Genomic DNA, 25,903 nt, shown 5'->3' with positions numbered 1-25,903 from the left:
CATAGAATCATTTCACCCCATTAGCAGCAGGGATTTGCTGGCTCACGATAAAACTGTAGCTTTGAGTAGAAAAAAATCAACTGTGTAGCAATAATAACCAATAACAGTAATTAATCAGAGATTGCTGCAATTGGGTACATCTGAAACAACATTTCTATGAAAACAAAAATATTAATTTTAAATTGTGTTAGGGAAATTTACTAAGATGTGTATTCTACTTCACATGTGATGTTGCTATGGGAAACCAATCAGATCCTGTCTACTATCTCTAGAGGGTGCTAAATAAATAAGAAGTACCTTCTGATTGGTTGCCCATAGCAACATCACATGTGAAGTAGAATACACATCTTAGTAAATTTCCCCCACAATGAGACACATTAAGAATATATGCATTTTTAAACACCAGAAGTAAAACGCACTGCAATAATGTAGGTGATTGAATGCGTTTAGGGCAGAATTCGGACCGGTTTGCTAGGCAGCGGTATATTTGCCAGTCTAGACTGACTTTTATCCGTAAACGGAGGAAAAATCATTAAATGGTCGCTCAACATCGAATGATTTTTCCTCCGTTCGTGGATAAAAGTCAGTCTAGGCCAGGCATGCCCTCCAGCTGTAGTAAAACTACACATCCCAGCATGCTTTGCCATAGTTTTGGCATTCCCTAATAGCAAAACTATGGCAAGGCATGCTGGGATGTGTAGTTTCACAACGGCTGGAGGGTTGAACATGCCTGGTCTAGACTGACTTTATTCTGGCCGGAGATGGACAAATTCGGGATAGACGCTGATGTCACGTGATATTAATTCATGCACAACCCCCAAACATTGGACAGGGGAGCGATTTTGGCCCACAGCTTGCTGGTCTGAATCACGCATCTGGGGCCAGGTTTCGAGTTGTTAGCAAGTGAAGCTGCGGCGCAGAAATGAAATGAATACCCAATGGAGCTATTTGAGATTGCTTTCGTACCCTATATGATAAAACTAGGGACATCTACTGCTAGAACAGGTCTCTGCCTATGCAAACTGTAGGAAGCAATAGTCACACAGGTGCCATGTTCCTCTGCGTACATGATTGCAGCTGACAGCATATACATGACCCAAAAATGGACATGACAAACTTGTGTTTTTGCCACCATTCCCTGTTCACTCTCCTAAACACTCAATTCCTGTCACTCGGCTATAAAATCCTCACTCTGAGTGGTCAAGCAAATGCACCATTACACCTGAACGGGTATGGATCATTAGGTCGAACCAAGAAAGGTTGATACTCCTTAGGTCGACCCGGCAGAAGGTTGACAATGCAGAAGGTCGACATGTATTTTTACACTTTTTTAGGCGTCTAGATCTAGACGTCTAGTTCTGGACACTGAGTGTACGGCAGCCGCTCGCTAAGCTTTGGGTGCGGTGCTTTGCTATGCTCGGCACACTATTCTATTCTCCCTCCTTGCCCTAGTGGATGGTAGGGCATGAAATACCGCCTGTTCTGGAACCACAGTGGAGAAAAAAAAAACAGTGTCAATCTTCTGCATTTTCGACCTTCCGCTGGTCGACCTAAGGACCCTGTCGACCTTCCAGTGTCAACAATTGCATCCCCACCTGTGCAGTATGCTGACAATTGCCCAATTGCAAACACATTGCTACAGGATACAGCTCCGAATCAGGCCCTTAGTACATTTTAAAATGAGTCCATTAGCAAAACAGGAATTTTTTTAATTTGCTAAAGCCGGTGAGATGTGGAAATGCAAAAGTGCAACTCATTGTATCTACAGTCATCTCATTTGTACGGTTCCTTTGAGATGATTGTAACTTTCCAAGTGCATCAGATGCACTGAAATAGATCTAGAATTATTTAACATAAGGCATCACAGCGCAACACAAGCAACACATGCAAATACGCACTGCCTCATTTTTTACAGTGGATCTAACTTTAACAACATTTACATGTGCTTAAGAATGCATATTAAATGGCCAACAGTGTGAAGCCCGAGGTGCTAGGTGCCCGTGGTGCTGCCTCAGCCATGGGTGTCTGCATGCACTGGTGTTGTTGCACACTAGTATGTGCATTAAGCACTTTAGTTTCAGGATGCACTATTTTTTCTGTGCCCTAGCCTTTTCACTGGGGCAAGGATCATGTTTTTATTTCACCTTTTCACCACACACTTTATTTATTTTATGTCTGTGTTCCCATTTGTGGGGGTCTTAGCAACACCTTTATGGAGTTCCCTCTACCCAAGTCTCTTAAGGCTCCTTTTTGGGACAGCTGATGAATCTGGTCCACTGGGGGGAAACTTTGGCCAACCCTGGGGTGAAAGGGTGGTCCTGGGAGAAATTTTGTCTCTTGGGGCGAGGATTTGAGTTTTGGTGTAGGGGGACCTGAAGATTCCCGATTCCCGTTTCCCCTCAATGAGGCCTTCTGGCTCTGATGGGATAGGGAGAAATAGGAGCCATTTTCCTTTTGGAGAAGATCCGAAGACGCACGCCCCCAGCATAGGTTTGGCCCTACACTGGATGATTTATAACACACACCTCGAGCTTCTATAGAAACAAACAACAAACAAGTACAGATAGAGCCGGCCTCATTCTCCTCTGGTGAGCACCAGCGATAGGGACTGGGGCGCACGTGCGTCTCATGTGCACGTGCGTCCCAGTATCATGGCGGCTGGGCAGCATCTCCCTGCCCATCTCCACATCAGGGAGACGGGCAGGGTTCAGGGGGGGTCGGGGCTGCGAGGGGGACCGGCGGCGACGGCTGGGGAGGCGGTGGGGACCCGGGGCAAGCTCCATTGCCAAAGGGCATACAAGCATCGCGCACGCGTCCCTGACGGGAGCTGGCCGCTGGCGGGGGCTGGCGATACTTTCGCCAGTCCCTGCAAAGACTAGGCCCGCTCCATCTGTAACGTAAAGGTTAACATGAAATATGACCTGGAAATTTTATAATGAATGGGTTCAGCAGCAGTGTTATTAGCAGCAGCAGTGATCTGTATCAGTGCAGGAGATGATGCATACAATAACTTTGCCTTTACCAAATCCATTGAAAATTCTAAAGAGGGCAAAGCAGGTGTTTCCTAAAGAAAACAATCATATGCTTGCTATCAGTTTCCAAGTACATTTCAAACTAATTGTAGCTAGCATCCACTTGGGAGGTTATTCTGGTTGATTTGCAAGGCTGCGAATTTGCAGCCTTGCGAGACCACCAGAGCCCCCCCCCCTCGCACAGTGAGTTTGGACGCAAGGAATGCAAATGGTGGTTTTACATAAACATCCATTCTCAGGCCAGGAGGATCCTCCCACATCTGATGTGGTGCGTGCACGCATATATATAAAGTGACTCTCAGGTTACTTATATATACGTGCACATTCGGGAGGAACTGCCCGCCCCAGTGCCAATGTCACCTGGCGATTTCCATGGGAACGCTACAGTAGGTGTTCCCATGAGCAAGTACCCTGGCCAGCTGCCTTATGGAGATAGGCGAGTGCACGTTTCTATGGTGCGACCGATGGTGCATCATACAATAATGCAGAGTGGGTGTCTCAGGCCTTGCACACTCGGATGCACTGCCTTGTAGCGGCATTAATATCAAGCTATAGAAAAGCTTGCTCCAAAAAATATGAGGACATCTGATGCTCCATCTGACTCAGAATCAGGCCTTCTATGTGTAAGCCAATCTTGACCCAGAACCCTCTGCTCTTATCTCTGAGAGCGCAGCAGCAGCAATGAGCTTAGTGAGATCGCAGCTGCACCGGTGTCGGCAATCTAGAACTTTTTTTGAATAGCAGTTGCTTATTAACTACAAATCGTATCATTTAAACAGTCATTACTTACATGTTTTCTCTACCCTGCCTGCTGGGTTCAGTAGTGTTATTCTCTGTATGAGACATGACACACGGTGACTCCGATTTGTACAAGCATAAGGCACACTAAATAACAATTTTTCTAATTCTGTGCATTGTTCTAGTCTGTAAAGCAGGTCAATGTTTGGTAGTAGATTCAAGATTTCAAAATGACAGCGATATTTCTGTTATGGGTGATAAAAAAGTTGATCAAATGGCAAATAATGTCCTTGCCTGCCCTTGTCAATGTCTACATACAGACTTCCTTGGAACATCAAAGGGAATTCCCATGTTCCAGACCATCAACAAATCTATGTGTTGCAATGATTTTGAGCCTTGTGCTCTGCTACAGTCACAGACAAAGCAGCAGTAGAAAGGAGGGGGGGACTTATTATAGCCACCTATTAGGTCCCCGCCAGAGACAGAAATAACATTGATCTTAGATTCTGGTCTTTGTACAGTAAATAGCTGCCAACACGTTATCTCTGGAACATACTGTGGCCTTGTGAAACATTATTAAGATGACCCACGCCTGGAAACCTGTCCGTAATACTAGTGCAATATTGTATTTTGTTTTCAGTAACGGCTTGGCTTTCAATAATCCCCTGTAACGTGAGCACAGCCCCAACCTAGACTGGAGATGGAGAAACTGTTATTTTATAAAGGTTTTAGCACTAGAACTATTGATTTCACAGCAGCTAAATAGGCCCATGGAGGATCCTCCTACACATTAACCTTCTTTAGTAACATGTAGCCCTCACACTGCACCATCTCTTCTCTTTTCTTGCCGCTTGTAGGTAACATTTTTAAATGTAGTAGTGGAACCTTTGTACAGTGGATTTGTTCCCCCCTGAAATGAAAGAAAGACGGATTTATTTTACAGCACTAACCTTAGGAGAAAATATTTTTTCCCTTAATTTTAACATAAATGAGTGTGGTTGTCTGTAAGACGAAATATGGTCATTATCCTTCTTTTGTTTCTTCTGTCTGCTATCAATGATTTACTGTATTATGTATGCAGGGTTTGCAAAGTTTGAGGAAAGGGATTCCTTTCCACTAAGTGTTTGGTACAACCTGTGCCAAAAGGAATTTTCTAAACTCAGGGTTTGCAGTCATATGACTACCATGGCAACCACAGTCATGTGGAACATAAAGTAGTAAGCCAAGAAACTCTTGTAATGGCTAATATGGTCACAACTTGTATAATATAATATAAAATGTTTGGAGTTGTGGGTATTACAGGTATTTGGATTTAAGGTTTCTCAGATCAGCTCATGCAACTTTACAGAACCGTGTATAAAATATACTGCATTTGAAAAATAGCCTAACTATTCCTAACACTGCATTCACAGTAACCCTTAATATACACATATATATTGTCTTGTAATATTATACATTAGTTTATCTACATACAAAAATTAGCAAGGTATCTACATACATACCGAATCCCATTTAGCCTTCAACCTTTCTGCTTCAAATTTAGCAACTTCTTTGCGATCGTGAAATGACACAAAGAGTTTCCATATGCACAACAACACAATACCAATCAATACAATAGCGATAGAGACACCCAGGAGGATCATTGGAATGTTCGGTGGTGTAGGACAATCTGGAGACAAAAGTAATATTATAATTAGTAACCATACAGTAAAACAGTGTAAATACTACAGTATGTTACACTTTAAATTGTATTGAGTTTGATGGCCACTTTAAATGTATAGGAAAGTAGGTACACTTTATCATAGAGGAAATACCAGCACATTCTCGCCTTAATAATACGTATGTTGTCTGTTGGAGGTGTGCCTGGAGGGGGAGTCACGGAGTAGTGGGGGTGTGGCTTGTTGATCTTTCTTTTTCCTCCTGCTCTAAAACCTCCACTACCTTAGAAATGGTGGGGATCAGCTTAATTCTGTAAATGTAGTCCATTGGTGAAGCTTTGGCTGATCCCAGGGAGTCTGAGTTGAAGGAGGGTCTGTAGACCCTCGATATCTAAGGAGCTTTTAGGGTTACAGGGGAAGGGGAAACAGATGCCTTTACACTTTTGAGGAGTTACTGAAGATTCTTTTGAAGAGTTACTGAAGATCAATTGCACCGTCTGCCATTTTTTTTTTTAAATAGGGTACAAAGCACAGATACGGGCTATACAAAAAAAATCATATCCTGGATGAATTTGATGTATCTATTCTGAAGATCTGGTTTTATCTAAAGGCAGAATTAATAAACAAATCTTCCTCAGATATAAACTGGGTGATAATATAATCCTTGCTGAGAATGAAGAAATCTGCTTCCCCAACCTAGAGGTATTGTCTCTGCAGGCAATTGGAACAGGAAGCCTATCCACTGCAACAGAAGGTAATGCTGATCAAAACCGAATAGATATAGGCAGAAAGATGAACATAGCTAGCAGCAGGAGAAGCACAAACTCAACTTTAAGAGCTATGTGTGCAAATGCTAGAAGCTTAGGAAATAAAATCCCAGAACTAATTGCAATAATGACAAGGGATGAACTGGATATTGTGGCTATTACAGAGACATGGTGCAATGAAAATCATGACTGGGACATAGCTATACCAGGATATACTTTATTTAGGAAGGACAGAATGGAAAAAATAGGAGGAGGGGTTGCAATATGTGAAAAAAATATATAAAGACTACCTTAATACAAAGTATTGAAGAAAAAACGGAGGCCCTTTGGGTGACCATAGAAACAGGGGAGAAGGCGATTCTTCGTATAGGGGTGATCTACAGACCACCAGGTCAGGAAGAGGAACTAGACAAGAGCCTATTGCAGGACATCAATAAAATGGCATTAAAAGGAGAGGTGATAATCATGGGAGACTTTAATCTACCTGATGTAAACTGGGAGCTGCCTGTTGCAAGTTTCACCAGAAGTAGGGACATGCTAAATTCCTTGCAAGGAGCATCCCTCCAGCAATTGGTGAGGGAGCCCACTCGTAAGGACGCAATATTAGACTTAATACTTACAAATGGTGACAGAATATCTGACATAAATGTGGGTGAAAATCTGGGATGCAGTGACCATCAAGCAGTATGGTTCAAAATAAAGACAGAGACTGACTCATCGCACACAAAAACAAAGGTGTTAGATTTTAGGAAGGCTGATTTTGGAGAGATGGGAAACTCTGTAAGGGATTCTTTGGCAGAGTGGAAGAACTTGGAAGGAGTGCAGGATAAGTGGGAAAAATTAAAAAGTGCAATTCTAAAAGCAACAGAACTTTGTGTCAAAAGAGTTAGGAAAAACACAAGAAAAAGAAAGCCATTGTGGTTTGCAAAAGAAGTAGCAAGTATTGTGAAAGCAAAAAAGTTGGCCTTTAAGAAATTTAAGCAGACGCAAAAGAACGAGGACAAAGAGGTGTATCTTGTCAGACAGAAGGAGGCTAAAGGCCCATACACACTAGAAGATTTTCGTTTCCAAAGACTTTGCCAAAATCTCTGATGGATTTATCTATCACCAAAGTAGTGCGTACACACTGAGCTATTTTCCCCCAAAGAGCAAGAGATTTTCAGGAGGCGAAAGACTTTGCTGAAAATCTTTCATATAAAAGGATATTTACATAATGGGAGGGGTTAAAATTCCAAGGGTGAGAGCAGGGGCCATTTTATTCAGTGTATTTCTTTTCTTGGGGCCTGATTCAGAACTGATTGCTGGGCTGCGTATATTCGTAGCCCAGCGATCAGGTAAATGCTGTCCTGCCCAGGGAAATCCCGCCCATGTGCATAGCTACGATTTTACTTGCAGCCGTATTGCCCCTTACACGTTATGCCACACATCATAATGCCCATTACATGTTATACACACCAGTACACCTTATGTCACACACCGCAATGCCCATTACACATTATGCCACACACCATGATGCCAATTAAGCCACATACCATAATGCCAGGGGCTTCATGCTCGATCCCAGGGCCCTTCATGATCGATGCCATGGGTGGGGGTGAAGTGCTCGTTGCCACGGGGGCGTTTAAGAGCTGTGTATATATTACTGCATTATATATATATATATATATATATATATATATATATATATACTGCATTATAAGTATCATTGGTGGCCAGTGGTGCTATTAATATATACATTGCTGGCATGTGCCAGCAATGTATATATTACTGGCTTATGTGTCATTGGTGCCCAGTGGTACAGTAATATATACATTGCTGGCATGTGTCAGCAATGTATATATCACTGCCTTAAAACAAAATCATTGGTGCCCAGTGGTGCAGTAACATATACATTGCTGGCCATCATCGCCAAGTGTGTACAGCAGCCGGACTGAAAGCTGAAAATCTTTCAGTCCAGCTGACAGCCCGCTCCCTCCCCCTGTTCATACTCACCCCTCCCCGCTCCCCATGCTGCCTGTCTCTTCTCCTGGCTCCAACGCTGCTGCTGCTGCACAGTGACAGGTTCTCCTCCACTCCCCTGGCCGGACATACAGCTCGGCAGGACGCCCCGCCCCCAGCAGAAAGCCCCCCACCCCCAGGCTCACAGGCTTGCTCCCTGCTCCTGCTGTGTGGAGCATAACCCCACTGAGTGGTACAGTAATATATACATTGCTGGCATGTGTCAGCAATGTATATATCACTGCCTTAAAACAACATCATTGGTGCCAAGTGGTGCAGTAATATATACATTGCTGGCATATGCCAGCAATGTATATATCACTGCCTTAAAACAAAATCATTGGTGCCCAGTGGTGCAGTAACATATACATTGCTGGCATGTGCCAGCAATGTATATATCACTGCCTTAAAACAAAATCATTGGTGCCCAGTGGTGCATTAACATATACATTGCTGGCATGTGCCAGCAATGTATATATCACTGCCTTAAAACAAAATCATTGGTGCCCAGTGGTGCAGTAACATATACATTGCTGGCATGTGCCAGCAATGTATATATCACTGCCTTAAAACAAAATCATTGGTGCCCAGTGGTGCATTAACATATACATTGCTGGCATGTGCCAGCAATGTATATATCACTGCCTTAAAACAAAATCATTGGTGCCCAGTGGTGCAGTAACATATACATTGCTGGCATGTGCCAGCAATGTATATATCACTGCCTTAAAACAAAATCATTGGTGCCCAGTGGTGCAGTAACATATACATTGCTGGCATGTGCCAGCAATGTTTATATCACTGCCTTAAAAAACCTTCATTGGTGGTCAGTGGGGTTATGCTCCACACAGCAGGAGCAGGGAGCAAGCCTGTAAGCCTGGGGGTGGGGGGCTTTCTGCTGGGGGCGGGGCGTCCTGCCGAGCTGTATGTCCGGCCAGGGGAGTGGAGGAGAACCTGTCACTGTGCAGCAGCAGCAGCGTTGGAGCCAGGAGAAGAGACAGGCAGCATGGGGAGCGGGGAGGGGTGAGTATGAACAGGGGGAGGGAGCGGGCTGTCAGCTGGACTGAAAGATTTTCAGCTTTCAGTCCGGCTGCTGTACACACTTGGCGATGATGGCTGAAAAACCAGCCATCATCGCTAGGTGTGCTGGTAAAACCAGCAGATTGCCCACCTCGTTAGCGAGGATGCGGGAGCGCGCATCCTCGCTAGTCGGCAATCTGGGGGGCATACACACCAGGCGATTTTCAGCGGAAAATCGCTCAAAACGGCTGTTTTGAGCGATTTTCAGCAGAAAATCGTCAAGTGTGTATGGGCCTTAAGAAGGTAATCAGACGTGCAAAAGCACAGGCTGAAGAGAAAATGGCCCAGTCAGTGGGTAAAGGGGGGAAAACTTTTTTTAGGTATATAAGTGAAAGGAGAAAAACAAAAAGTGGAATAATTAGACTGAAGACAGAGAGTGGAAGTTTTCTTGAGGGGGACAATGTAATAGCAGATAATATTAATAATTATTTCTGCTCAGTATTCACTGCTGAAAGAGAGGGGAAGGGGCCACAGTTAAGTTGCAAGTATAGTCAGAAAACTGAGGGAGAAACAAGTACATTTACAGAGGAGAAAGTCCTCACAGAACTCTCAAAACTGAAAGTGGATAAATCAATGGGGCCAGATGGGATACATCCAAGGATACTAAAAGAGCTTAAAGGGGAGCTGGTAAAACCAATAACAGAATTATTCAACCAGTCACTAGCTACTGGAGTAATCCCAGAGGACTGGAAAACAGAGAATGTAGTCCCACTGCACAAAAGTGGAAGCAAGGAAGAGGTAAGCAACTATCGACCAGTGAGCCTTACATCAGTAGTAGGGAAATTGATGGAAACAAAGAGTTGTAGAATATCTCAAAACCAGCAATTTACAGGATCTAAAACAGCATGGGTTTACTGGGGGAAGATCATGTCAAACAAATCTTATTGACTTTTTTGACTGGGTGACTAAAGTAATAGATCAAGGTGGGGCTGTAGATGTAGCTTATCTAGACTTTAGTAATGGCCCCCACACACAGCACAATTTTCAGGCACTTTCTGAGCGATTTTACTAAATCGCTCAGAAAATGCCTGAAAATGCATGTAAATCGCTGTGTATATAGCCCACACAGCGATTTACATGCGCGCCCCCGCCGTTCTGAATCTGCACAAGATTCAGAATGGCCCGGTCAGTCAATTCATAACAGTCGCTCAGAAGCTCCTGCTCATCTCCCGCATGTGTGGCGCGGGGATGAGCAGGGCCATCTGAGCGACTGTCATGCCGGTGACTGTGACTGTCAAGCCCCGCTGCCACCGACCTGGAAGCCCCGCCGCCGCCGCCTGGAAGCCCCGCCGCCGCCGCCTGGAAGCCCCGCCGCCGCCGCCTGGAAGCCCCGCTGCCGCCGCCTGGAAGCCCCGCCGCCTGGAAGCCTCGCCGCCGGAGCCCAGCAGAGACGCTTCCTGGACCTGCCGGGTGCCGCGCCCGCCCTCTGCAGTCAGATGGAAGCTGCAGTGAGAGGACGCGACGCTGGAAGACAACGGAGTTGGTAAGTATATTCTTTTTTTTTTTTTTTACACTGTGCCACCAACGGTTGAGGGGAGAGGGGGATGCCACACTATACCACCAACGATTAAACTTTTTATATGGGGGACTAAAACTATTAAACTGTGTATGCATATATATATATATACTGTGTGTATATATATATATATATATATATATATATATATATATATGTATATGTATATATATATGTATATATATATATATGTATATGTATATATATATATATATATGTATATATATATATATATATATGTATATATATGTGTGTATATATATATATATATATACACTATGTATGTGTATGTATATATATATATATATATATATATACTGTGTGTGTATATATATATATATATATATATATATATATATATATATATATATATAGCGCAGTCTGGGCAGGCACATCCAGAGTAGCCAGCTGCACAATGTCCAGTCGTGACAGATTTGAGATCTCCCGTGCTGAATCTCCCAATTTGAATCTCTGACACAAATCTCTCTGTATGTGGCTCATTGTCTGAAATGAGCCAATTAGTGAAATCTCTTGTGCTGAATCTCCCGTTATGTATCTCTGGCACACATCTCTGCGTATGTAGGGCCCTTTAAGCTTTTGACACTGTCCCACATCGCAGACTGTTAAATAAACTTGAAAGCTTGTGATTGGATTCTAAGATAGTTGAATGGATAAGAGCATGGTTGCAGGACAGAAAACAGAGTTGTAGTAAACGGAGTACAGTCAAAGGAGGGAAAGGTTACAAGTGGAGTACCCCAGGGATCTGTACTTGGACCGGTGCTTTTTAATATCTTTATTGGTGATATTGCAAATGGAATTGAGGGTAAAATGTGCCTTTTTGCAGATGACACAAAGGTATGCAACAGGGTAGACACACCAGGAGGGGTAAAACAAATGATTGAGGATCTAGGTCAGGGCTGGGCAATTGCGGCCCTCCGGATGTTGAAGAACTACACATCCCAGGATGCTTTGCTTTAGTTTTGCTATGTGGCCATGCTGAAACTGATGCAAGGCATGCTGGGATGTGTAGTTCCTCAACATCTGGAGGGACGCAATTGCCCAGCCCTGATCTAGGTAGATTAGAGTAATGGTCAAGAGCATGGCAACTACAGTTTAATGCCAAAAAATGCAAAATCATGCACTTGGGTCTCAGAAATCCAAAGATTAAATATAGTATAAATGGCACTATAATGGAAACTACTGAGGAAGAGAGGGATCTAGGTGTCACTATTTCAGGGGACTTAAAAGCAGGTAGGCAAAGCAATGAAGAAGGCAAGGTAGATGCTTGGTTGCATAGGGAGAGGTATCAGCAGTAGAAAGAAAGAAAGAGAGAAAGAAAGAAAGAAGTGATAATGCCACTGTATAGGTCATTGGTACGACCTCACCTAGAGTATTGTGTTCAGTTCTGGAGGCCATATCACCAGAAGGATATAAATACATTAGAGACTGTACAAAGAAGAGCAACTAAAATGGTGCATGGCCTACATCACAAAACGTACCAGGAAAGACTAAAAGATCTTAATATGTATACTTTAGAGCAGAGAAGGGAAATGGGGGACATGATAGAAACTTTCAAATATATCAAGGGTTTTAACAAGGTACAGGTGGGAGACATTCTTCACAGGAAGAGGAGCACAGAACACGAGGACATGCACTGAAACTAGAGGGAGGAAGATTCAGGGGAAATGTGAGGAAGAATTACTTCACAGAAAGAGTAGTAGATAAGTGGAATAGCCTACCATCAGAGGTGGTAGACGCAAATACAGTAGTACAATTTAAACATGCTTGGGATAAGCATATTGATATCCTTACAAAAAAATAAGGATCAAATATGGTTTGAGGTAACATGTTTAAAAAAAAGGGGCAGACTAGATGGGCCAAGTGGTTCTTATCTGCCGTCAAATTCTATGTTTCTATATTTCTATGAAAACGTACTAAATCCAACAAGGCAAGCTGCTCTGCTTTTGCTACCCCTTTTAGAGTTTCTGGTTATAAATTGTTAACTTGCTGACTGTTCACCAAACAACCACTAGATGTCACTTTGAGCTCAGTGTCGTTTATCAAAAATATATTTAAAACATGCACAGTGTATAAGAAATGTCTTTAGCATGTATTTGGGACCAAACACGAATTTCACACACATTTATAAGGTTTATATATTTCTGCAGATATTGAAACAAAGAAAACATTTAAGAGTCAAATTAGCAAGCTTGCAAGTGTATGAAACAACAGCACAAATTGACTTTTTCAATAGTGTTTACAGAGTAGTGCATAGTGAAGTGTGACACTAGAAAATAATACAAACAACATAGTAATAGGTAGTGCAGCAGCACAATATTGGCAGAGAAGATGTCCTGCATAGATCACCCTGCTCCCGGGTGATCCCCGCCATCGCTGCTCCTAGGTAATCCATGCCTCCATTATGGATCGATAGCTCTACAGTGTCTAGACAGACAGTCAGTAGTTGGACAGCAAATGGTCAACATGCAATAGGTGCGATGCAGATTTTTGAAATGTAATTTATTCACTGCTCTCTATGCCCCAGGGGATCTCATCGCATCGCACCTCCCGCAAAATCGCATGCGATCGCATGCGATCGATAGCTATACAATAATATGATTGTATGACATACAAAGAGGTTTTAGGTACCCCCACTATCCACGCCACCCCGAAGCGTGGCGAGCGCAGCGACCCCCCGCGAGGGGAATCGGAACGCATCCTCCGACCTTTTCATACCCCCACTATCCACGTCGGCATGGAGTCGATTTTATATAGTGTGGTGAGTGCAGCGAGCCACCGTTCCCGAAGTGTGGCGAGCGCAGCAAGGAGACACGGAATGCATGTAAAGTAATCCGCGTCCCCACACGGGGCTCGATGTGCTCGCCACGCTTCAGGCTCGGTGGCTCACTACGCTCACCAAACTATATAGAAACAACTCCACGCCGACATGGATAGTGGGGGTATGAAAACGTCGGAGGACGTTTTCCACTGCGCTCGCCATGCTTCGGGGTGGCGTCGATAGTGGGGGGCTGCGTAAAACATCATTGTATGCCATACAATGATATTATTGTATAGCTAATGTAATGGCCTCGCACACCCTATAAAATCGCATGTGATTTTGCGGGATGTGCGATGTGATGCAATCCCATGGGGCATACAGAGCAGTGACTAAATTACATAAAAAAATTGCATCGCATCACACGGCACTAAATTGGCCCATGCGATGCGATTTCACTACGTTAACGTACGTAGGAAATCTGGGCGCCGTGCTAGGAAACAAGTAGCTAATTTATTTATATTTTGAGTCATTGACTGAACACATTATATCTATCTATCTATCTATCTATCTATCTCACGGAGCTAGGTACCGCAGCTAGTATGCAATATAGGCCACAGTAACAGTCCTTGTTGGAAGGTCTGCATGGTATGCATGACACCTACGCTGTAATGACCCTTTACATATCAGATGTCCTCAGTTGTCACACATTTGATCCTGAGGCCAGGGACATACACATGAATATCTCTGCAGCAGAATAACCAGCTATAAAAAGTCAAATAAAAAAGCAACAAAAAGACGTATTAGAGCTTGTGTCCTACAGGGACCGAGATGGTTGCAAAACATTCCACAAATTCAAAGGGTCTGATTTCTGCGCTGTAGAAATTGATCAGCGTGCTATATGACACTTAGCTTAAACGACAGCTGGGAAATGCTGACAAATGAGCAGCCTGATGATTACTCATGGGACACTGTGTCAAACAATACCAGTGAAGGGCTGAGATTTACAGAAATACATTTCACAATCCTTCCCTAGACAAATGCTGCTGCAGTCAGGTATTCACAGAGCAAAGCGGTATTAAGTAATCGAGTAATAGTGATTAGTAACAAATACGTTTTAGCATCTGGTGGGAATGTCCCAAGGTTGTACAGTATGGTATGGTATTGTTAAGTGTGTTTTATTACCATATATATATATATATATATATATTAACACCATGGTTGGAGGTCATGGTGCAAGTTATCATTAAGGTCCATACACACTAGGCATTTTTGCAGAACATTTTGCGGAACATGCCATGGTGGGAATCGAACCCATGACCTCAGTGCTGTGAGGCAGCAATACTAACCAGTACACCATCCGTACTGCCCCATATTTTATATAAAAATATGCAAAAACCGCAGTTCCTGCATAATTTTATGAATTGTTACTATGTATTAATAGCCTAATTCAGAAGATTTTGCAGACCTCTCCTGCAAAAGGCTTATTAGAGATTCAGACCACACACCCCATTATATTATTAGGGTTTATTATTAATATTATTATTACATTTTATTGTACGGTGCCACAATCGGATCACAGCGCTGTTAATATGGCACACAATAGAACAATACAGGGTATACAGGACTATTATTAATACTTAACTCCCTAATGGGCCCCATACATCAGCAATCACAATTTATGGTTTTCCAGATAAAGGGATTTTTTGGCCAGATAAATGGATTTTACAATCTATCTGACTTTGCCCACACATTACAGATTTATTTCAGTGATTTTTCCATCTAAAGATTGCATCTTCATATCTGGAAATTGCCCAATCGATTGTCATTTCAGCTGTTCATAATGTAAATAGATGAAGAAGACGAATTGGGAATGCCCACACATCTAAAAAAGATCCGCAGATAATACCAGATTATTAAGCATGTTTAAAAATCTGATTAAGCAATCGATTGGCGATTTAATTGGGATTGCCAAAAGGGGAGCCCACACATCTAAAATTAATTGTGGCAATCATCTCCATATCTGAAAATTGTCACAATTAATTGCTGATGTATGGGGCCCTTAACTCATCAATTTTTGCGAGAGAGAGTATACCGATGATCTGATTACAAACACTACAACTCTGTTTTATAAACCCACGTGTAAATGTTCACGACCTTGCCAAGTTCTAACATCACCATTCACTAGCAATATCCTATTTCATTTTATTGTGCACAGCAATTTGTAAAGTGTATTTCTTTTCACATACTCTGCATATTTCCACTTTGCATGTATTCGATAATGTATATTGTTTATAAAGACATATTTCTGTGCCCAGTGTCAGCGGTAAACGAGATAAGATACAAATGACTGTATTGTATTTGCCAACAATTGTGTTAGGCTGCGACTATTTGTCACAGTTTCCCTCCTCACATTATAATCTCTGACAGACAATATTAAATGCCTACCATTTTGGCGTATGTTATAAATTACATTCTTTCCCTGCTCATCCGTCGCCATCCTAAATGTAATAGCACATTCATTTTCACCTTGCATGGTACAGAAAATAGATTTATCCTCGGAGAAATCTGAAGGGAAGAGAAGGGAAAGAGACAGGACAAATAAAATGCATGACATCAAAACAGCAGCCCTGATGGATTGTCATGTCAGCCGCAGATCACCAACGCCTGAGATAGGAGTACTCGGTCAAAATTGCCAGAGAAAGTTCAATATTTCTTTGTATTTTACTTTGGTTAGAGGGAGATACCTATGTCTGTCTTAGATTATACTTGTCTAAGTACATCCTGGTTCTGTCAGTCACCATTGACCGTCTAATACACTCGTCTACTGGAAAATGGCTGCCCATTTGTGCAGGTCTTTGCAATGCGAGTTGTAAAGAGCTAGAGGCACATAATGGTCTCATTTTTGTTAAAAGGACACAGTGTGTTCTCCATTACTTCCAGTTATCTGAAGACACTGCAGTAGGAATGAACATTCTTATATGAAAGGAGAGTGATACCCTGAGGTGGCCTCTCGCTATGTGAGGTTTGGAATACATTGCCACAACAGTTGGAATCAGTTAAGTAAAGAAAAAAAATAAGGAATGTTGGCTCTGTGTAATTTGACTCGCTTCTAGAAAAAAGTTATTTGTGGTTAAGTTCTCTCTGAGTAATGTACTTTTCCCTGTTTGGTGGCAGCTGGACATTGAGGGAATCCTTAATATGATTGGGGGTAGATGAGATCCTCACCTATGAGCTGCAGTCACACCTGAAGCTAGATTAACATATACATTGTTTAAAGTAAATTTTAAAAAAATGCAATGGTAAAAATATTTTCAAGATTTCAAAGACAACTAGAATTTGATAGAATATTTTTTTACACTGTACCTCATTATATTTTACAAACTTTTTTTTAGTTATGTATAGGTTGGAACCTTGTGCCTTTATTGGACATTTCCAGAGCATGCAAGCTGCAGCAGCTCCCCCGGGGCATTCTGTAAATTACAAAAAGATCTATTGGCCAGAGTAGCTCTGTAGCGGCAGCTCCGTAATCACGGTTTGTCCAGAGACAAAGACACAGTTATCTCCATCACTAAAAGAGGTTAATGCCGCTGCTGCATACACTAGGGGTGACATGTATTAGGGTGCACATTTTTCGAACAAGTCAGAAATCACTTGCGATTTCTGCTGATTTTTTTGTAACAGAAATGTGCAATTTTTTTTATAAAATGCGAATTTTAGTAGTGGAGTGTGTGATTTTTTGGGTAGAATTTAAAAAAAACATAACATAACCCGAACATAACCATCCCCGGGCTCTTTGTGCCGTTCTGGGTTTCCCAAATACTAGGGGGGGGGGGGGGGGGGGGAAAGGTGATGTTCCCCCATATTTAAGAAACCAGAACCAGGCTTTTGGACCAGCCCAGGTTCCAAAATAATGGGGTACAAAAATGTAGGGGGTCCCCCATATTTTGAAACCAGCACAAGGCTCCAAAAGTCAGCAGGCTAATGCCACAGCTGGGGGGCACTTTTTTAAAAGGTCCCCCATCCGTCGCATCACCCCCTGGCTGGTTCTCCCTGGATGGGCCAAAAAATGGCATCCTATTTTATGTCACCCTACATGTCACCCTAGTTGGGCTGATTAAAATGTGAAAAGTTCATTTAAAAGTACATTCTTTTATTGAGCTGCTGCATAGCTTTGCTGAATATCAAGGCCATAGTAAGTTCTCCATCGACATGGGGATAAAAATATTCAAGAGTCTATACTGAGCTGAGCACGAGCTGTGGCCAGCACTGTGTGTGTGGTCAGTATTATGAAGGTGTGGCCAATGTTATGTGGGTAGGGCCAGTACCATGTAGGTGTGACCATTGTAGTGTGGGTGTGGCCAATGCCATAATTGAATATACACCACCTGAGTATATACCACCTGCACTTGTATTTGAACCCCAATATCTGCTCAAATACCTAAAAAAATTGAAAACTTGTATAATTTTGTAAGAAAACTAGAAATAGAATATTAATAATTATGATTTATGGCCAACAATGTGGCAGGTTAAGGTGCGTACACACGGGGGAGATATATTGCTAGCAATATATTGCTTGCAATATATTGCTGAGCAATATATTGCCCAGTGTCTCTTTTTCAACAAGCGACCAGAGATGGTCGCTGTTGAAAACGAACCTCTGCTGGGGGTGCCGCAGAGGTAATTAGCTGGTCGCAGGAGCAAGCTCCTGCGACCAGCGATTACAATGGGGCAGAAAACGGGAGCGCGCACCAGGCGATTTATCGCCGGGGCACACTCCCAATCACTGGCAATATGGTCGCCTGCGACCATATTCCCAGCGATTATAGCACCTATCTCCCCCGTGTGTACACAGCACTAGACAGATCGCCATCATCAAAGTACCTATTTTTATGTGGCAGGCTGGAGCTATAGCGTCATCCGCCCCATTGTTAATAAGGTCTTGCTGAATATGTGAGTGTTATAAAATAAGTTAATAATATCGTTTATTTATGACCATTTTCATTGGTGAGGCTCATGATACTTGAAATCCATTTGTAGGCCAACAGAGAATTACCAGTGTGATGTGCAAATGAGCCTCCCGCTATGCTCAATATATTTCCTAAAAATGAAAAACTGGATGTGTTGCCCTTAGCAACCTATCAGATTCTACCCTGCACAGTCCGAGACTCTAGAATCCTTCAAAAACAAGACTTTTCTGTTTACCCAAGCATTTCCATAATTCCTTTAAGTATAATTTGAGAAAAGCTTGTTTGTACTTCTTTGTTCTTGTTATTATTTATGAAGTCTTGAAAATGATAGCTACATTCTGATTGGTTGGGTTGGGAAACGTCTCACTTTTTTTTACTTTCAGACATTTTCATAAAACTACCAACTTTCTGGCATTCTCTTACTGACAATTACAATTTACGCGAATCATGTGTTTCTAATAGGTAGTATTTAAAAAGCTACAAACCTTCATCTTTGCTGATTGTGGCATCCAGAAGGTAACATGTCTCTACACATGCTCCATAGTCCTGCTTTTCTGAAAACAGAAGGCATTCAACACAGGGTCTGCAAAGAGTAACCAACAGTTAATCTATCTCTGCCTGTCAATAGGACAAATAAGAAAAATTAAAAAAATAGACCACTTGTGATTTAAAAAAATCAAGACTTCTGCTGTGCACATTCCATATACATATAGTATTCACTGTCCTGAAAACAACTTTATAAAATCCCCCTTGTCTAACTTTTTTTTTCTGCCTTCCTATTCAGACAGTCCTGTAGGCAACATTAGTCAGATGCTTCTGCATGATAAATGGTACTTTAGTCATCGCACCTGAATCTCATGCATAATCATTTTTTAAAACTCAGATGTCATGTTCCAACTCCTGACCTTGCGCTAGTCACTGCCTGAAGCCTCTGTATTCATCAAACTATACTCAAAGCAACACATTCATTAGAAGAAAAAAAAAAAAAATCTGATATATTAGACAATATTGCAAAAAATTGTGTTTTTACTTTTTACTTATTTTCTTCTGACTAGCCTATTAGGTCTATCTAAAATAGGACTTATAACCACCAGAGCCGTAACTAGGGGGGAGCTAGGGGGGTAAGGTGACCTGGGCGCTGGATAGGAAGGGGCAGTGGAGGAGCAAGTTGTCTGGTGCTCTCATGCAGGACCCGGTGCTACAAACAGCACCCCCCCTGGTCCCTCCCCCCGGCAGCTAGAGATTGCGGCGGCGATAAAAGGCTTCACAGATGGCAGTAAAGTAGGGATGGCCATCAGTGCAGATGCCATCAATGGCAATTCTGCACCCAGCCATCAATTGTAGTAAACTATTTGCTGGATAACCATCGATAGTTTTAACTATCGGTGGTCATCCATTATATATGACTGAATGGCCTGTGGGCCAATCAGAACTCGGGGGCGGGACTTCTGGGTGTTGGGGGCAGAGCTATGCTCCGTGTCCCGGCACTTTGAAAAAAAAAAAACTGCAACATTGGCGCTCCTTTGCCATCGATGTAGGGAAACCATCTGGTTCTCCGTAATCGATGGCAAAAGTATTCGACATCGGCCATAAACCATCAATGATTTCAAATCATCGATGGCGATCCCTACAGTAAAGGCAGTGGCAGAGGGGATGGCGCAGGCTCCCGGCAGGGGGAGGCATTGGTGGGGAAGGGAGCAGCAGGCACGGAGGATGGCAGCCCAGCCACACTGGAGTGGCATCTACAGTAAGTACTATTATGCTTTGTATTATAGCCATTTGCTGCTGCATGTATTGAATGCAAGCTCATGAGTACATATCCCAATAGGTAGTTGCCGCTCCTGTGTTTCTTGTGGGTTTTTTTTTTTTTTTGGGGGGGGGGGGGGGGGGCGCCAAACTGCTTTCTTCACCTGGGCGCTGGAAACCGTGGTTTCGGCCCTCTAACCACATCATACTATTGGTGTTGTTTCTACCTTTTTGCAGTACCTACAGTACACGTTCTACTGTTCTTTTACAAAAAAAGAAAAATTTCAAATTATAGTCAGAGGGTAAGACAAGCATGTACCTTGCAGAGTTACACGGATCACCACAAGTTGGGCACTTTTCACAGGTACTGCCGGATACCCCAATGCTGGTACAGATGCACCTTCCACATTCACATTTACCTCTCCCACTACAAAGGGTTCCAGTTTCAGATATGCAGGAGTCCGTGCTCGTTGTACAGTTGCAGTATTGTCCAGTCCACCCACTGTGGCAGGCGCACTCTCCACATTCACAGTCTCCGTGACCTATAGAAATATAACAGTACAGCACCTTTTACTTGATAGCTTTAGCAGGGGCACTAGATATTATTGTGCTCTCAGTAAATGTAGAAGGGGCATTATGAAAAATATAAGTGTATAAAAGTCTCATAGTATTACAATAGAAGCAGTGGAAGATGTGGTGGCAGTGGTGTCATTATGGGGTTCGATAGATGTGGACCGCACTGGGCTGATACCAAAGCATCCCAACATCATCTCTGTTGACATAGCGTTGACTGTTGACATTGGGATTGTTGGTATAGTGATTCGTTTCCAGCAGATTTGCTCATTAAATATGGCAGTTCTCAGCAAGCAATGAATTACCTGAGTCATCTGAGCTGTAGTGACAACTCCATTATACAGTATTTATTAGACTATGAGAAAACAATTCTGTTAAAGCATTAGTACCTCCACAAATAAGTCCCCTGTGCCTCACACATGAAAAATCGTCACATTCACAGCGCTGTCCGTAGACTTTTCCATACACAGAGGGATTGCAGAGGCACTGTCCACAGAAGCACTCCCCTCGTCCAGAGCAAGTGTCCAGTTCCTTGCAAGAGCTGCTGTTCAGAGATGCCTCGTTGCACTCACAACGGGTTCCCAAAAATCCAGGCTTACATAAACAAACTCCGCACTCCAATGTGCCACTTCCCTGGCTGCACTCAGCACTCTCCTCATCAGCATCTGCGGCACACGGACATGCGCACTCCGAATAAATCTCAATCTCCAGACTTTCTTGAAGACCCACAGGCTTTATTATCATATGACGTATATGTTCTTCACAAGATGTCGCATTTATAGTCACAAGGAACGAAACCTAAAATATAATGATGGATAAAATTACCTTCTAGCACAATTTCTCTTATTTACATTCTTGGTTGCCGGATGACTGCCCGACAGGGGGATCCCGATGGTAAGTATCCCGATGTCATAATCTCGGCTGCCGGTGCTCCGACAGGGGGATCCCGACTGACAGGGGCTATTCTCCTTTTTGGGGGTCCACGACCCCCATAGAACCTGTGGTGTGCGAAGCAAGCCACCAAGCCCGCAAGGGGCTTCTTTGCGATTGCCCCCTGCCGAAGCACCGGCAGTCAGGATACTGGCCGTTGGGATGCCCCCTTGACGGACCACCATACCCATATACTTTAGTATGTTACATCTCTGAGTGAAACGCTTAGCAGAAAATCATGTGGACATGCATGAAGAGTGCAATATATACACCTATGATAGTGATAATGAAGGGATGCTGCTTGCCAGTTCCAATAGTGAATGCAAAATTGTTACCCTATTTGTAAAGAACAAATTAATCAGCGGCGTAACTATAGCATCAGGGGCGCTGTGCATGTGGGGGCGCCGGGGGCTGCGGTGCTATAGTTACACCCCCCCCCCCCCAATCCCCCGCAGACTTACCTATCTCGCTGGTCCCGGCGGCTCCGTTCTTCTGCTGAGGACCACCACAAAATGGCCACCCCCATATAGCACACAATTCTCTGAAACTGTCTGCTGTATCGGGGCGGCCATTTTGTGGTGGTCCTCAGCAGAAGAAGAACGGAGCCGCCGGGACCAGCGCGATCGGTAAGGCTGCAGGGGATTGGGGGGGGGGGGGGTTTGCATGGGCGGCAGGGGATTGGGGGTGCTTCGCGGGGCGGCGGCGGGCGGGGGGCTCCCAAAACTTAGTTACGCCACTGAAATTAATACATGGCTCCTGCACAGATCTCCTAGAGTCTTTGGGGGATCATTTACTAAAGTGTGAGCTTTTAAAAGTTAGAGATGTTGCACATAGCAACCAATCAAATGTCAGCTATTATCCTCTATAAAGGTAGGAGCTGATTGGCTTGCTGTTTATCACTATCCATTTTATCACCTTTGAAGCTTAGTGCATCTGGCCCTCAGAGCCCTGCCTATGCAAAGCAGGCTCCTCTGAGACTAACTGCAGTCTGCCTGTTTTATCTGCAAGTTTCCTACAGCTGAGAAGCCCCAGGACCCAGGAGTGCCAGTGATGCCAGCCATTAGCTCCCTGTGGATATCTGCATGTAGATGAGAGATCCAGGAGTACAGCCTGCTGGTAGCATGGTGGCAGCAGTTGAAGAAGTAGAAGCAGAGCACTGGATTGAGAACAAAGCAGCCTGATGACTCCTCAGATCTCTAAGCCAGTTATTCAAGGAGTCTGAATTGACAGACAGTGACATACAAACTGATTTCTCAGACTCCTTGTATCACTGGATGAGAGATTAGAGGAGTCTGGTGATCAGCAACATGTAGTGATGACCCCATGCTGAGATGGGCAGGAGTTACTTTACAGTCAGGACTCATAGTTTGAGATCCACTGCTCTAGAATATGCTAGATAAATGATGAGTAGAATCTGGTTGATATGGACAACCACTTCTAAAAACATACTTTAGTAAATGTATTCCTTAGTTTTAGTCTAATGTGTGCAGTGAGCATGGGCGGATTCAGGGGGGGTGGGGGGCACCTAGGCACGTGCCCCCTGTCTTTTTTGACATAGCTGAGGACCGGGGCTTCCCAAGAAACCTAGCCCCGCGTCTCTAGTCTCCCGGGAACTGGAGATACCGCTGGGCAAAGCTAGAACAATTTCCCCATAGGATAACATGGGACCCGCTAATTCTGACCCCCATCCATTTCCAATGGCTGCCAGTTCCCCCATGAGGGCAGATTTCTCTGGAACCAAACGGCCCAGTTTCACAGGACAAAAATCATTAGAAGGCAGCCCACTCAAAAGTTCTTCAATGTGATACTGGTCTCATGTAAATGGGTCAGTTGGTTCCGAAGATATAGCTGGTTAAAGGGGGGGAGGAGAGGGGGGTGGTTTTCTCTCCCCCTCACACCAGAAAATGCTGGGATTAGGCTGGTGTAAAAGGGGCCAACCTGGGAATGTCCCTGCATGATCCTGAGACCATATTCCTGGGTAAGTCCCTGCATTTTCTGGTGTGAAAGGGGTATTATTTCAAATAGCTGGGACCTTCAGTGCTCTGAATACAGCCGGGCAGCCCCCCGCTCTCTGCACGGCTGTCCCCCAGTTACCGTGACCATGTATTCCCCCTTGGCAATGAGCATGTAATCTCACATGGCAACGAGCATAGAACCCCTGGCAATGAGTATGGAACCCTTTGCAATGAGCATGTAGGTAGGCAGCACTTATGTAGCATAATTTTTAATAGGCATCATGGTGTTTGGCATAATACATAATGGACATTATGGTGTGTGGCTTAACATGTAATGGGCATTATGTTATAAATTTTACATGCATGCCTTTGGCGCCCAATGTCCCTGTTTATGAAGCACATTGGCTCAATCTGTGTGGCATTATGTAAATTTTGGCTCAATCTGTGTGGCATTATGTGAATTTTGGCTCATTCCATTTGGCATCATGAGTAATGGGCATGTATAATGGGGTCTAGTATTTTGTTGAATAATGTGTAGAATTTGTATACACTACACTCAAGGACATGCCCCCTTTTGAGTGGCCACACCCCCTTTTCCTCTGGGCCTGTGTACTTTAAACACCAGGTCCTATTTTTAATCCCATTCCTGCCCTCTCTCTGCTCTCCTCTCTCTCGCCGCTCTCTTAGCATGTACATTGGCACCACTAACACCCCCTTCCAAACCCTCTCCTATCCCCTCCCCCTGTAATTTTCTCCTGGATCTGCCCCTGGCAGTGACGGCAACTCTGGGGTCTGTGTGCACAGAACCCATTATGAATAGGCCCAGTGGACAAGACTGCAGCTCCCCCAGTAAAATCTGCCACCCTAATGGACTGCACAATAGTGACAGTGACTTTCCATTGGAAATACTTCCTGATAATCACAGGCATAGTCTGTTGGCTAGCAGTGCCAAACTTATGTCCTGCCCTTGGATTTAGGCTCCACCTCCCATCACAGCTGGACTTAGCCCCACCTCCTGGTGAAGTAAGCGGTCAATCATCTAGAGGAGAGGGCTGCAGAAACCTTGGCCAGACCTTTAAGGAGCCACCGCTGTATACCATTGCTATTCATATATAATAAAGCATCATATTGACAAATGAGAATAGTGCCTTGACAATGTTATCAAAAAATGTGAATATAATTCTAACAATCTTTCTACCTTTAACTATTGACCCATTTGCCTCTGACAACAACTTGCTTTGTTTGTCTATGTTTATGCAATGTCCATCATTTTCCTTTGAAGGCATTTCCCACATACGGTATCATCTGTGTCGGGATTTTATTAGATTCCATTGTCAGTTGCTGAGAAAGGTATAACATAACCATGCACTTGTCCCGCCGGCTGCCCCTTATGGTCCATTCTAGGTCAGAGTCCCCTGCTTATTATTATTATACCTCTGCTACAGGGATGTGTTTGCAGAGTTTCTATTGTACTGTTACATCGCAGCTCTGTTCTATACATCCCTTTCAAGTATGGCGGAGCCTTTGTCTGGGGTTGTTAAGTGTGTGTGATCCAGTGATTTCTTTTTTTTGTTAAACCACATGTAAATGTACAATAATAGAAATGTTTTACATGTAAATGTAAATGTACAATAATAGAAATGTTTTACATCGTACTATTGGCAGCATTTGTTTCTCAATTTGTACATAATCATCTGTGTTGGCGTCATGCTGTGTGACACACAGATTACTGGTCTGGCTTCATGAGTTAACATCAAATGTAATCTTGTTTGTGAATCACAGCATATATTTAAAATGTGCTTGGTTATGAGTTTGGGTGAGAGGTGTGTTCCAGGGTAATTGGAAACTAACTTGGGATTTTCAAGTAGATATAATGAATTATGTGAGTCATAATCCTGAATCCCAGGGTTTTTCTAAGGAACTGACAAAGAAATATACAATAACAATGAAGTGTTTTATACATATATAGCCCTCATTTGGTGAAATGACCTTCTTGGACAATGTCATACAGATGTCCGCCAGGGGTTGTGGTGGGGTGGAATGATGTTAGCTCTGATGCACTATTGAGCTTTTTATAAATTTTTTTTATCTTTCTCCTCTGTTTGTACAATTTCTGAGTATTCTTTTATTTTATCAAGCCATGTAAGCCAACTTTGGGCCCAAT

At 43.3% G+C, this 25,903-nt stretch overlaps 1 protein-coding gene across 3 annotated transcripts in view; it reads right to left on the bottom strand.

Moving 5' to 3' along the window:
• Nucleotides 1-702: 702 nt before the first annotated feature.
• The window catches only part of ITGB6 (integrin subunit beta 6), a 100,822-nt gene continuing 75,621 nt past the window's right edge, over nt 703-25,903 (bottom strand). For all 3 annotated transcript variants that reach the window (XM_083153963.1, XM_083153962.1, XM_083153964.1), the window contains 6 exons: nt 21,244-21,652; nt 20,601-20,823; nt 19,021-19,118; nt 16,014-16,133; nt 5,273-5,439; nt 703-4,680 (listed from right to left, as the gene is read on the bottom strand). In XM_083153963.1, the coding sequence (XP_083010089.1) occupies nt 4,588-4,680; nt 5,273-5,439; nt 16,014-16,133; nt 19,021-19,118; nt 20,601-20,823; nt 21,244-21,652 (1,110 nt within the window). In that variant the 3' untranslated portion in view covers nt 703-4,587. The remainder of the gene's footprint in view (nt 4,681-5,272; nt 5,440-16,013; nt 16,134-19,020; nt 19,119-20,600; nt 20,824-21,243; nt 21,653-25,903) is intronic.

This window comes from Crinia signifera, chromosome 7, assembly GCF_055691185.1.
Source record: "Crinia signifera chromosome 7, ASM5569118v1, whole genome shotgun sequence".
Taxonomy (NCBI): domain Eukaryota; kingdom Metazoa; phylum Chordata; class Amphibia; order Anura; family Myobatrachidae; genus Crinia; species Crinia signifera.
This window is presented reverse-complemented; position numbering and strand designations above follow the sequence as displayed.